The following is a 14,515-nucleotide window of genomic DNA, read 5'->3' as shown; positions in this document are numbered from 1 at the left end:
ACATTTTTTCTGAAACCATTGAACATATTGCTCTGAAATTTGGACTAAATGTTCAGTGAACATTTCTCTACAAAGTTATAATGCCACGTTACGAAATACTTATTGGTTTTTGTTTTACAATTTTTTAAACAGATGCTTATTTTTTCTCTAAAATTTTGCATTTTCTTTCTTAACTTCTGAATTATTAAACATTTTTTACGATTTGTTATACAAATGAAGGAAAAGAAGTAAACAATATTGTGTATAAATTTCACTGATATACTGTTAGCAGTTTTTGAGAAAATGTTCCTCAAAGATGAAAATTTTAAATTTACGGGAAATGGCTTCAAAAGTTTTTAATTCATTCCTTCCCCCTATGATGGATTATCAGCATCCTCTTTCTTTTGCAGTGTTTCCTTTTCACTGGTCTTTTCTTCCCTTTGGCTGCATGTTGTAGGCTTTTGTCTCTTCTTCCTGCACCTCTTAGTATTTCTTCATCAATTAGGTGCGTTGTGGATATGGTGTTGTGTCCTGGTTGTAAACCTAAACGTTTCAGCACATCACATTTGATCATGTTTGCTTCATTGTATGTTGCCACTGTATCATACACTCCAAAGTGCAATGTTTGTATCTGTGCAAACATTCTTTGGGAATCGTAATCCAAATTAAATTTTTTACACTTTCATTTGGATTTTGTGTTTTCCCATGTAAGCACTCTTACAATAAACTTGGCTGTGATAAATCTCTAAATATGGGTTTAATTACATCAATTACAGCATTTGGCAAACAGTTTTTATGGGCATATTCCTTTCCTCATTGGTACTTAAACCATGAGCAATCACCTGTGGAGCACAGTGCATGTTGTGGGTGCTCATTTGTTGATGCAGTATGAAAAATTATGCCCATACTGCTCTCCTCATATGCTCAATGCTTCTTGTATTTTGCGTAATTGCACACCCATAGTACCTTTGCAATCTATCAATTGCTTCCTCCAAGGGTCTTACTGTCACTAAGCTTCTGGGATCCTAATGTCTGCTTTAGTTTGCACAAGCAAGCCCCTATGTGCTTCAGCACGTGCCCAAACTTTAGGTAAGCTATTAAAATAATCCGTAGTGTCGCACTTTATAGATTTATACTTACAGTCATAGCAAGGAGTTGCACTATTTGCACTAGCCACCAACACCGTCACCTCACCCTCGGCGCCTGCGATAAACTTCATACATTTAAAAATACTCACTTCTTTCTGTACGTGAAGTGCCCCGCATGTAACAGGGGACAATGAATTTAGTGGATACTACATTGGATTAATGTATTGTCCTGCCATTTCTCCCTGTGGTATTTCATTTATTTTTTGTTATGGTTTTGGGGCGCAAAACTGCTGTAGTCATTAGCGCCCGGTCTGTGACTGAGGAAAAGCTAAAAAACGAAACTGGAAACCAGCAGCAATGGGAGCAAAATTCAAAAAGTGGGGAAACCAAAAACAGAAGGAAAGCTTAAAAAACCACTATAGAAGGGGGTTGTTTGTCCCCAAAAAGAGCTTCAAATTACTGACGTCATCTCACTGGCACTAATGAACTCGAGAACGCGATCGGCTCATCGCGTGTCATCTGCTAAAATGGAAGATATATCAGGCGACAGCTGTAGACGGGCGCGTAACGAAGTAAAATAGGGGCACTCAAGTAAAAGGCGTCTCACCGTCCACAGTTGAGAGCAGTGGGGACAGAGTGGGGGAGGATCGCCGCTTACAAGATGTCGATGGCTAAATAGACAGGGCCCTATCCGGAGTCTAGTTACAATTACCTCCTCCCGACGACGCGTTCGGGAGAAAGAGGTCCAAGCACAGGGAAGAGCTTCCATGTCCCGCAATTTATTATTGGGAAGTGTCGACCAATGGGCGTGCCATAAAAGAGCAACACGACGACATAAAACACTCCGTAGATCGGCGAAGGGAATCGTGCGAATAGCTGGCCGAAGAGAGACTGCAGCCTTGGCTGCTATATTGGCCGCCTCATTTCCACAGACACCAACGTGTCCCGGGATCCAGAGGAACAGCACCGAGACGCCCCCCAAGTGGAGCAAGCGGAGGCAGCCCTGTATCCGGTGGACCAGAGAGTGGACAGGGTAGAGAGCTTGGAGACTGAGGAGAGAGCTGTGAGTGTCTGAGCAGATAACATACTGTATCCGCTGATGGCGGCGGATGTATTGGACAGCCTGGAGAACAGCGTAAAGCTGCGCAGTATGAACCGAACCTTGGTCGGGAAGCCGAAATCGATTTGGGGCGTCGCCAACAACATAGGCACTCCCAACACCAAACGATGTTTTCGAGCCGTCGGTGTAAATAAATGTGGCGTCAGTCATTTGTGCACATAGAGCAGCAAATGCCCGATGATAAACAAGTGAAGGGGTACCATCCTTGGGAAATCGACAAAGGTCACGGAGCAGGCAGATCCGGGGACGGAGCCAAGGCGGTGCTGTACCTGAAGTTGTCAAGAAGGTTTTAGGAAAGCGGAAGGAAAGAGAATGGAGCAGTTGACGGAAGCGGACTCCCGGTGGTAGTAGGGAGGAGGGGCGGCCTGCATACCCTACATCAAAGGAGGCGTCGAAAAAAAATATCATGGGCCGGATTAGCAGGCATGGAAGACAGATGGCTAGCATAAAGACTTAGAAGGACTGCTCGCCGATTGGACAGCGGAGGTTCAGCAGTCTCAGCGTAAATGCTTTCCACAGGGCTGGTGTAAAAAGCTCCAGACACTAAACGTAATCCATGGTGGTGGATAGAAGCGAGACGCCGAAGAATAGACGGTCGAGTAGAGGAGTAGACTATGCTTCCTTAGTCCAATTTCGAGCGCACTAACGCGCGATAGAGGCGGAGAAGGACCACTCGGTCCGCTCCCCAGGAGGTACCATTCAGGACACTGAGGGTGTTGAGGGATCGCAGACAGCGAGCCGAAAGATAGGAAACGTGGGAGGACCAGCACAGTTTTCTGTCAAACATAAGACCCAAGAATTTAGCGACGTCTGAAAACGGAAGGTTGACAGGACCTAGATGTAAGGAGGGCGGAAGAAACTCCTTACGTCGCCAAAAATTAACACAAACGGTCTTACTGGGTGAGAAACGGAAGCCGGTTTCGATGCTCCAACAGTGGAGGTGATAGACACATCCTTGAAGACGTCGTTCAAGAAGGCAGGTCCGTTGAGAGCTGTAGTAGATCGCAAAATCGTCCACAAAGAGGGAGCCCGAGACGTCAGGAAGGAGACAATCCATAATTGGATTTATGGCAATGGCACGGAGTCCTGGGGTACCCCGTTTTCTTGGGAGAAAGTACGGGAGAGAGTAGTGTTCACCCGCACCCTAAATGTGCGCTCTGCAATAAATTCGCGAAGAAAAAGGGGCAGCCGACCTCGAAAGCCCCAAGAGAACAGTGTGCGGAGAATGCCTGTCCTCCAACAGGTATCGTATGCTCTCTCCAGATCAAAAAATATTGCTACTGTTTGGCGTTTCCGGAGAAAATTGTTCATGATATAAGTGGAGAGAGCAACAAGATGGTCAACTGCAGAACGATGCTTTCGGAATCCGCATTGGGCAGGTGTTAAAAGACTGCGGGATTCCAGCCAACAAGCTAAACGGTAATTCACCATACGCTCCAAAATCTTACAGACACTACTCGTTAGAGAAATGGGGCGATAGCTAGAGGGGAGATGTTTGTCCTTTCCAGGTTTCGGAACAGGAACGACGATTGCTTACCGCCATCGCTGGGAAAAGTACTGTCGGTCCAAATTCGATTATAAAGGTGAAGGAGGTAACGCAGACTATGGGTTGATAAATGCAGCAACATTTGGACGTGGATACCATCCGGTCCTGGGGCGGAAGAGCGGGAAGGGAGTGCATATTGGAGTTCCCGCATGGAGAGAACAGTATTGCAGCTTTCGCGATTTTGAGAGGAGAAAGCGAGAGGTTGCACTTCCGCTGCACGTTTCTTTGGGAGATACGCTGGCGGGTAATTTGAAGAGCTCGAAATCTCAGTGACTTAGAAATTGCGACGGGGTCCACTAATGTATGATGCGCGACAATGAGCCCAGAGACTGGGGAGAAACTAGGCGTGCCTGAGAACCGTCAAAGCCGACTCCAAACTTCCGAGGAGGGAGTGAAGGTGTTAAATGAGCTAATAAAGAATTTCCAGCTCGCCTTCTTGCTATCGCGGATGACACGACAGCATCGCGCGCGGAACTGCTTATAGCGGATACAGTTGGCCAAAGTAGGATGATGGCGGAAAACGCGAAGAGCACGTCGCCGCTCACGTATTGCGTCACGGCATGCCTCGTTCCACAAAGGAACTGGGGGGCGACGGGGCAATTCGGAGGTGCGTGGTATTGAACGTTCCGCAGCTGTAAGAATAACGTCGGTAATGTGTGTGACATCATCGTCGATGCTGGGAAAGTGACGGTCATCGAACGTCGCTAGGGACGAAAAAAGTGTCCAATTGGCTTGGGCAAACTTCCAGCGTCGCGGGCGCATATATGGCAGTCGTGGCTGCAATCGAAGGACACATGGAAAGTGGTCACTCGAGTGTGTATCATCAAGGGCGAACCATTCGAAGCGCCGAACTAGCGGAACAGTACCGACCGAAAGGTAAAAAGGAAAGAAATTTGTCGTGGAGGCAGACAAAAATGTAGGGACCCCAGTGTTGAGGCAAACTAGATCCGCTTGGTGGAAGACGTCTAGCAATAGTGAGCCACGTGGACATGGATGTGGAGATCCCCAAAGCGGGTGGTGGGCATTGAAGTCCCCAACCAGCAAATAGGGGGTGGAAGCTGACCAAGAAGATGGAGATCAGCTCGTGCCATTGGTGTGGACGATGGAATGTATACAGTACAAAGAGAGAACGTGTATCTAGAAAGGAAAAGGTGGACGGCGACAGCTTGGAAGGAAGTGTAAGTGGATTGGGTGATAATGGGGAGGATCATAGAAAAGAATCGTGAGTCCTCCATGGGCTGGAATGCCTTCAACAGAGGGGAGACCATATCGGACGGACTGAAAATGAGGGAGAACAAAGCGGTCATGGGGATGCAGCTTTGTTTCCTGAAGACAGAAGATGACCGGCGAGTAGGATCGTAAGAGGATCGACAATCCATCACGATTGGCTCGAATGCCGCGGATATTCCAGTGGATAATGGACATAGGGTGAACAGAAAATGGAATAATGTGATCAAGGTTGCCGTCAAGTCAACGATTGCTCAGAGCTTGCGACTGTCAGCGTGGAATGGCATTCAGCCGAAGGCAGAAGATCCTGATCCATAGGTTTTTCAGGAGCAGCTGCTGCCACCAGCGATCGGCCGGTTGATCGGCCGCCAGCAGTGTGCCTCGGCGACACAGAAGACGGCCGAGGGCGATGTCCGCCAGGTGGTGCTGTAGATGAGACACGCCTTGGCGGAGAAAGCGATGAACTGGGTTTCTTATTAGCCTTCTTGGAAATATGGTGTTTAGATGGAGGAGGAACATATTGTTGTGAAGTTGGGGTGCGTAAAAAATCTTCACGAGTATGCTCTTTCTTCGAAGTCTTGGTGTCTGACTTGTGGGCTCGAGATTTAGCAGAACCCGACGAAGGGTGAGCCATAGAGTGGGCAGGCGAAAGTGGTGAGGTTGAACGGGCAATCTTTGCGCTGGCCGATCTGACGACCGTGGTACTAAAGGTGAGGTCGCAAGTCTGCATGGCCGCCTCCTTTGTTGGCCGAGGAGAAGCAAGGACAATGCTATATTTTCCTGTCTGAGGCACGGTGGGCTGTCGACTGGCGAATCATTTTCGAGCAGCAAAGGTCGACACCTTTTCCTTCACTCTGATTTCCTGGATGAGCTTTTAGTCTTTATAAATGGGGCAATCTCGAGAGGAAGCAGCGTGGTCACCCGGGATGGAGGTGGACAAGCACCCTCATGGGCATCCTTGCCACACGTAACACATTTGGCTGGATTGGAACAGGACTGGCTGGTGTGATTGAACCGCTGACACCGATAGCAACGCGTAGGGTTTGGGACGTAAGGGCGAACGGAAATTATCTCATAGCCTGCTTTGATTTTCGATGGGAGTTGAACTTTGTCAAATGTCAAAAAGACAGTGCGGGTTGGAAAGATGTTCGTGTCTAACCCTTTTCATAACTCTATGAACAGCCGTTACGCCCTGGTCAGACAGGTAGTGCTGAATTTCTTCGTCAGACAATCCATCGAGGGAGCGTGTATAAACGACTCCACGCGAGGAATTTAAGGTACGGTGCGGTTCCACCCGGACAGGGAAGGTGTGGAGCAGAGAAGTACGCATCAATTTTTGTGCTTGGAGGGCACTGACTGTTTCTAACAACAAGGTGCCATTCCGTAATCTGGAACAAGACTTTACAGGACCTGCAATTCCGTCTACACCTTTCTGAATAATGAAAGGGTTGACCGTGGAGAAGTCGTGACCTGCGTCAGACCGAGAAACAACAAGGAACTGTGGCAACGATGGAAGAACTGACTGTGGCTGAGACTCAGTGAACTTACGCTTGTGAGCAGACACAGTGGAAGGTGAGGAAACCATTGCGTAAGAATCCCCCATGATTACCGGCGTCTCCGATGGCGCGCTCCTCCCTTGTGGGGGCCCTCTCTGAGGGCACTCCCGCCTTAGGTGATTGTTCACACCTCAGGTCACACCTCCCGACAAACGGACGGAGGGACCAATCGGCACTTTCGGAAGGTATCAGCTCGGGTAATCACCCCTCCCTGGGCCTGGCCGTTACCAGGGGGTACGTACGTGTCCTACCTGTCTACCCGGGGCGGGGAATTACGCGTTACCCCATCACCGGCTACGCATGGTAATGCGTGGGTCGGCCTTCAGACACTCACAGAGAGCAAAAAAGAGAAAGGGAAAGGAAAGAATAGGGGTCTCAAACGCCGCAGCGGAGAAAAGGGCACGGAGAAGAAGTAAGGAAAAGAGAAGGACAGGGGAAGGACGAAGACTTGTAAGCGTAAAAAGCTAGGAATTGGATACAGTTTCGAGCGTCCATCTCCGGATGTAGGCAAAAAACCATACTCCCAGAGGGGGAGAAAGGGAAGGAAAGAGCATGAGGTGAGGGGGGAGGGGCGAAGATGGGGGATGGGGAAGGATGCGGAAAGGGAAGGTATGCAGCCCGGAAAGGAAGGAGGGCCACATTAGCTCGGGGTCCTGTGCTCGCTACGCACGTATCCACAAGAGAGTAGTGGATCCCTGGGGGGACCAATAGAATCTGTTTGCACCATCTGCAGTCTACTTGTTAACAAGATTATGTTTACGATATCTGGCGGCATCGGTTTGTTTGTACGGACTGAATGTAACTGTTTTTCTATCTCCCATTACATTCACATAGCTTCACCAGTAACTAAGCGGACAGGCATAGGTGCATGGTTCATTTTATTTCTCTCTTCATTGTGATCACACCACCACACTTATCCATCCAGGCTATGTAACGCTGAATTAATAATACTAGGAAGTCGAATACTACTGATCCCATATAGCAAGTAGCACCACTGAACTTACCAGTATTTATTGTAATTTATTTTCTTGTATTACATCTTCACTGTGTGCTCAAAGTTTATGCAACGTCATAAATTGACCACACTAAATACTATACAATGGAAGTTGGATTCACTTAAACGATGTTTTCATCTCCAAGATGATCTCCTTTCTCAGGCTGTTTATTGATACTGAACTATGGATGTCAATACCCACGATTCAGTACTAAGGGCAAAACTGGCTAAAATTTTATTGAATACCTGAATTCTTTGGTGAGCTGTCTGGCTCTTAGTCTAATTGGTGCTGATCATTATACCAATCCAAATGAAGTGGGCCACCTCTCTTGTCACTTTGTATGCTGGCAAAACGCAGCAAATGTAATATCTGACCAGTATCAATGTTTTAAATGTTATTAGTTAACTGTTTCTTACATATGTTTTAGTTTACCAGGTATCAGTCTTCAGCTCACAAAAATATGATTAGAAGCAGCAAAATGTTTTATTTATCACATATTAAGAGAAGAAATGCAACAACCACAGTAATGACTAAGTACATTAAGTATTAACACTTAAGTTTCAATATGTCCGTATGGTATAAAAATAGGATATACTTAAATACATAGATAGGACGAACTGTTAGCCTTTTGGCCATAGACAAATGCCAGAATCAAGACCAGTACAACCACAGAAAGAAGCCATTAAATTAATGTTGTTCACTAATACATTGGCAGTCGAGGTTATATAACCACCATCAAGTCTAATGTAACTATTACTAATTTTCCTAACTTTTTATGATTGAGAATGCCAGTAAAATGAGTTTACTTTCTGTGTGTCAAATTTTTACACCAGTTTGTCTGCAAGAGGAACTTTAGACACTACCTAGTAACCTCATTAGTTATAGGAAAGTAGCGCATCCAGAAGTACACTGTTCAGAAACATTAAGGGAACACACTTAGCAACGACCAGAATGTTGAACCTATTTTGATGCATGTAGAGCCTATGGTCTTGTTGTACATCTTCAGATCTTCAGTTTTAATTCAACTTTCAATTAAGATCATTCAGTATCTATTGCCTGCGTTAAGCATTACTTTGAGGTTCGCCAATGACAGTGTAATTCTTTCAGAGACAGCGAAGGACTTTGAAGAGCAGTTGAACGGAATGGACAGTGTCTTGAAAGGAGGATATAAGATGAACAACGACAGCAAAACGAGGATAATGGAATTTAGTCGAATTAAGTCGGGTGATGCTGAGGGAATTAGATTAGGAAATGAGACACTTAAATTAGTAAAGGAGTTTTGCTATTTGGGGAGCAAAATAACTGATGATGGTCGAAGTAGAGAGGATATAAAATGTAAACTGGCAATGGGAAGGAAAGCGTTTCTGAAGAAGGGAAATTTGTTAACATCGAGTATAGATTTAAGTGTCAGGGAGTCGTTTCTGGAAGTATTTGTATGGAGTGTAGCTATGTATGGAAGTGAAACATGGACGATAAATAGTTTGCACAGGAAGGAATAGAAGCTTTCGAAATGTGGTGCTACAGAAGAATGCTGAAGATTAGATGGGTAGATCACATAACTAATGAGGAGGTATTAAATAGAATTGGAGAGAGGAGTTTGTGGCACTACTTCACTAGAATAAGGGATCGGTTGGTAGGACATGTTCTGAGGCATCAAGGGATCACCAATTTGGTACTGAAGGGCAGCGTGGAGGGTACAAATCGTAGAGGGAGACCAGGAGATGATTACACTAAGCAGATTCAGAAGGATGTAGGCTGCAGTAGGTACTGGGAGATTAAGCTTGCACAGGATAGAGTAGCATGGAGAGCTGCATCAAACAAGTCTCAGGACTGAAGACCACAACATATTTTGGCTTGTTACAAGTTTTCAGTTTTGTAACTATGTAGTTCCTGAGATATTTGGTACTTAAATTTCCTTTGCATATCTTCTTTTAGTGCATCTAATTTGTAATATACGTGAACATATATACTTTTTATTTTTGTGTTATTTCAATGGAGTGAAAATGGAAGTATATTTCCAATCACGAAAATAAAATCAAGGCCAAAACAGGACTTAATTCGAACTAAAAGTGGGGCCTTGTGTAAGCTAGGCCATATGTCAAGTGACAGTGGTACGTATGTTTAAGGTTATATACCTTACTTTGAAGAATTGTAAGTTTCTGGGAAAGAGTATTGAAAATTTTCTTGTATATCTGATTCTGGCACAATAGAAATAATATGGGAGTGAAGGAGACCACTCACTGAAGTGAAAGTTCATTAATTTTTTGATTATACCAACTCTGTTACCATGTTACATTCGTGTATCTGAAGAAATACAAAATATACATAGGGAAAATTGGAAGACATGGAATAATTTGTAACATAAGCACATACTTGTATGTTCTATTTTAACACTTCTTCACATCTGTAGCATTGTGTGAACAGACTGCAATTAGACCTGGCTAAACTCCAGTTGTGAAATGGTCTTGGCAAATTGCAGTGCCAGTGCCTGAAATTACAAGGTGGAATATTTTCAGTATAGGGAATTTAATGGGGAAAAAAAAGATAGGCTCTTAAAAGTATCTGAGACCGTACAAATAGGTAGGTAGTCTGTGTGTTAGTGCCTTGTGGGATTTGATAGTTTATCCTAACTTGTACAACCCTGGATCTGTTTGTGCAGCAAAGTGCCACAAGAAACCTAAAAGTCTATCCTGGAAAGAGAGTAACTTAGATCTGGTAAGCTGTCATCTGAATCCCCCATGGCGTCTGTCGTGCTGCTTGTGTAGGATCACAAACACGGTGCCCATAAATCATACACTTACCTCGTGGTATGATCTTTCTGTCCCAGATTGTTTTCCACCACATAGTCATATTGCACCAGCCTAAAAGAAGCAACTATAGCTTTTCAGTATCCCAGTTGCTATCAAGTTTAACTTTCACATGTTCCTGTTGTAGATATCGTGGTTGTATAATACTACTACTGATATCTAGATTCATTTGAGACTACAGTACGACAAATGGTCAGTATTACCTCAAGTATTATTATTTGCTTATCATGAAAGATTGCTCTTGTCATGCAATTTGTTGACCAATTCATCAGCTCTTCTCATGTATCATTTTCTTATCTGTTTCATGGTATATGCATATTTGTTTGATTAGTTTTAGTGCTGAATTATGAAACTTGCCTAGAACTGATCTTAATAATGACTGAAGCCATCATAATTTTATTTTTAACCTGTGAAGCCTTCTGCTTGCATTTGTGTAATTAATATTCCAAAAGTTCATTTTTAATATTACCTTTCTCCATATTTCTCTTTATCATCAATTATATTCTCTCTAGTCTGGTCACTTCAATAGCTTTATAATATGAATTTGTCTTGCATTCCATTGCTGTTTTCCCTTTAATAAAATTTTGTTGATTTTCTGTTTATGGAAAATAAATTCTCTAAGTCAAGACATGGTTGAAGCATCAGATACCTATGTGCAACTGCTATCTTAAAAAGCAAGAAGTCCAATCACAGCAATTTTCCTCTTCTGACGTTGAGTATAGTAATTTATATAATGGAATTTATGCTGCATTATAGATATGACCATTTTGTGCTGCTATAAAATTAAGTTATTAATATGGTATTGTCCATTACTTTTGACAATATAATGTATCAAAAAGTGTATTAGTCCCCTTTCCAGTTCATATTATGATGAATTTCCTTTTCTATGACCTGTTAAAAATGAAAAATTCACTATATGGGAAAATGTGCACTCAGGTGTAAATTAGTTCACAATGAAAGCGTGGTAAACTTCGATCAGTTTTTTTTATTTCTTCCATTTAATTTAAGGTGGTAAATATCAACTCACTTTCTATTTTTCTGTAGAAAGTAATGCAGGTTTGTGAGCCCTCGTTCTTTATGCATATCCACAACTGTTACAGGCCTATTATATAGAAACACACATGACCTGTGTAATTATAATATGTGACACGTGTCTGCTAATGCAGTTTAAATAGTAGTTTGTGACCAATGTGTGGAGAATTTGTTTTATATTTCCAGTAGAGCAACTATAGTGGTGCAGGGGAAGGGATTCTTTGTGAGACGCACTCAGGGCTATGTAAGCTGTTTGCCCGTTGTCCTGTGATCTTCGTATCTTTTGACAAAGATTTGTGCCCTTCAACCTGTGACAGAGGCAGCAAACATTCAGTAAGAGAATTTGAAGCGGAAAAAGAGAATTTAGTTTGTCGGCAGATTTACTAAGAATGGGGATGAAAGAGAGCTAAAGATCAGAAATAGCCTATTACCTGTTCGAGGGTAGGAGCCTTGTTCAGATAAATGAACAATCACATGCAAAATAAACTTATTCAAAAAAGCTTACTGTGTTGCATTAGAATGTTACAGGACTTTAAAACAAACTTCATGACCTCTTATCGGTTCACAAAGTCAGTGTCGAGAATTGTGTTACAAATATTCATTTGCCACTTCAGTCTGTGTATATATGTCGTATGTGTTAGACACTCGAAAATGTCTCTGGAACTGTATAGTTTCATTTTATTAATGCACCTATACCTGGAATTTGGCCAGGATCCCCAAATTTGTTCCATGCTGAAGTGCTATTCCAATACAGTTGGAGAGCCTCTGCAATGCTATCAGTGTCTAGGGGGAATACCAAGTAGGATGAGGCATGAATGGGAACTTGCATTGAGGAGGCAGGCACACTAGGGTAGTCCATGTAGTTGTGCAGAACCACTGTGCCAGGGTGGCATAGTGAAAACCACATCTGTGTAGTGAACGGGACACCTGGGTTCAAATTGCAGGTTCAGTACAATGTGTACCTGGTATTATGTCAAAAGGTACTGTTTACACTGATCCAGAAGCAGTTGCCAAACATATTGCTCTGCATTATGATTGAGCCTCAGTGTCAAACTTATTGACCTGCCTTTTGTGTCCTAAGCAGAGAAAACAGAAGCAGTTACCTTTTATTACATGTTACTTGCAGCTATATAATGCTCCATTCAGAAATTGAGATTTCGTCAGTGTCTTAGTCCACTGCCATGATACAGCTCCAGGGTGGAACCACAACCACAACCAAATGATTAAGCACCTATTGGTGGATTGTCAGTATCATATCCTTGCCATGTTTAGCCACATCTGGAACAGGGGCGAGTTCCTATTGCAGTGGCAAGAAAGCATCACCATCCCAGTACTAAAACCATCCTCTATAGATGTATAGTTATCGCCCTATTACTATCGCCAATGTTCTCAGTAAGTTGCTTGAATACGTGGTGAGCTGGCAGCTATGTTGGGCTCCTTGAGTTGGGGTGTCTACCCACTCTTTCCCGGAGCAGTTTTCGCCAAATCCATTCCATTACTGGCAGTCTAGTTTACCTGGAGTCTGTCAGCCACACAGCTTCGGCCTGACATTGACATCGTATGGCCATTTTCTTCTGCCTGCGAAAGGTTTACGTCAACGTGACATCACGTCCTTGCTACTTAACAAAAGTGGAGTCTCTGGGATCTGCTCCAAATTTGTATCCAGAACTTCTTGTTGCGTTGTGCTTTCTGGGTTCAAGTTGATACTTCCCACCCTCCATATCGAAGAGAATGGGGTCCCCAGGGCTCTGTACTGTGTCTCCCTCTCTAGTGGTCATCAATGGTCTAGCAGCAGCTGTGGGGTCCCCATAATTACCCTCTCGTCTACTTGCCTCTGATATTTCTCCTTTAATGTGGGCATCACTGAATGTCAACTGCAAGGTGCCGTACGAAACGTGCAGTTATGGGCCCTTACCTTTGGATATCTGATTTTGGCCCCAGTGACAAACACTGCGTGCTACTGTCAACGTTGTACAATTCGATCAAAACCAGAACTTTACCTTTATGACCAGCTACTCAATGTTCTGGAGACTTACCACTTTTTGGGACTGGTCTTTGATGCTCAGTTTTCATGGATTCCCTATCATCACCAGCTTAAGTGAAAGTGCTGGCTGCACCTTAATACACTTTGCTGCCTGAGTAACATCACATGGGGTGCAGATCGCTCTACCTTTTTACAGCTTTACAAAGCCCTGGTAGTGTCCTATCTCGATAATGGGAGTCTGGCATACTATTTGACATCACCCTCAGCAATGCACACATGGGATTCGATACACTACTGCAGGGATCGACTTGTGACAGGAGCCTTCTGAACTAGCCTTGTGAACAGAATACTCGTGTAGGATTGGGGCCCTCCATTGCGGATTGGGTGCCAACAACTGGTTTTTATGTATGGTATACTGGTTTTCTGGCCCCCTACGCAACTGAACTACCGTCTCCTCTTTCCAAACATGGAAATCAATCTCCTACAATGGCAGTCCAGATCAGGAATTATGATAGCTACCTGCGTCTGGTCTGTTTTCTCTTTAACTGTAGTTGTTTCTACTATAACCTCTCCTCGAGGCCCACACATGTATACCTCTGTAGTGCATCCCTTGACCACAGCTTCATCTTGACCTACCGGAAGTTCTGAAAGACTTTATTCAGCCTGAGGCCCTCCATTCTTGGTGAATTCTGGGGTTCAGAAGTAATCTATAGTGATGGTCACTTGTCATATAGGCTTTGCTTATACTCATGCGGGACTTACTGAATTGTGCTCCTTGCCAGATGACACCAATGTTTTCACAGTGGAATTGGTAGCTGTGTTTCGTGCTCTTGAGCGTGTCTGTTCCTGCACCAGTGAGTCCTTTATCATCTGCAGTGACTCCCTGACCAGTTTGCAAGCTGTCAACCAGTATTACCCTCACCATCCCATGGTAATGGCTAGCTGGGATTCTTTGTGTGCCCTTTAACAATGTGGACCCTTAGTGGCCTTTGTCTGGACACTGTGCCATGTTAGGGTTTTGGGGAATGAACTTGGTGATAGCTTAACCAGACTGTACTTACTGATGGCTTAGCCAAATTGGCTACCAACAAGCCAATTCTTGATATAGGTATTTTGGAAGAAGACCTCCAGTTGGTATTAAACTGTCAAGTTTTAGGGATCTGGAGTATAGAATGGGTCAG

The 14,515-nt window shown here is 44.0% G+C and overlaps 1 protein-coding gene across 1 annotated transcript in view; it reads right to left on the bottom strand.

Annotated features, from left to right (window-relative positions):
* LOC126235552 (mucin-2-like) overlaps positions 1 to 10,361 on the bottom strand; it is a 148,751-nt gene extending 138,390 nt beyond the window's left edge. Inside the window, exon 1 of the mRNA XM_049944268.1 lies at positions 10,313 to 10,361. Coding sequence (XP_049800225.1) covers positions 10,313 to 10,361 — 49 coding nt within the window. The remainder of the gene's footprint in view (positions 1 to 10,312) is intronic.
* Between the last annotated feature and the right edge of the window lie 4,154 nt (positions 10,362 to 14,515).

This window comes from Schistocerca nitens, chromosome 2 (assembly GCF_023898315.1).
Source record: "Schistocerca nitens isolate TAMUIC-IGC-003100 chromosome 2, iqSchNite1.1, whole genome shotgun sequence".
NCBI classification, from domain to species: domain Eukaryota; kingdom Metazoa; phylum Arthropoda; class Insecta; order Orthoptera; family Acrididae; genus Schistocerca; species Schistocerca nitens.
This window is presented reverse-complemented; position numbering and strand designations above follow the sequence as displayed.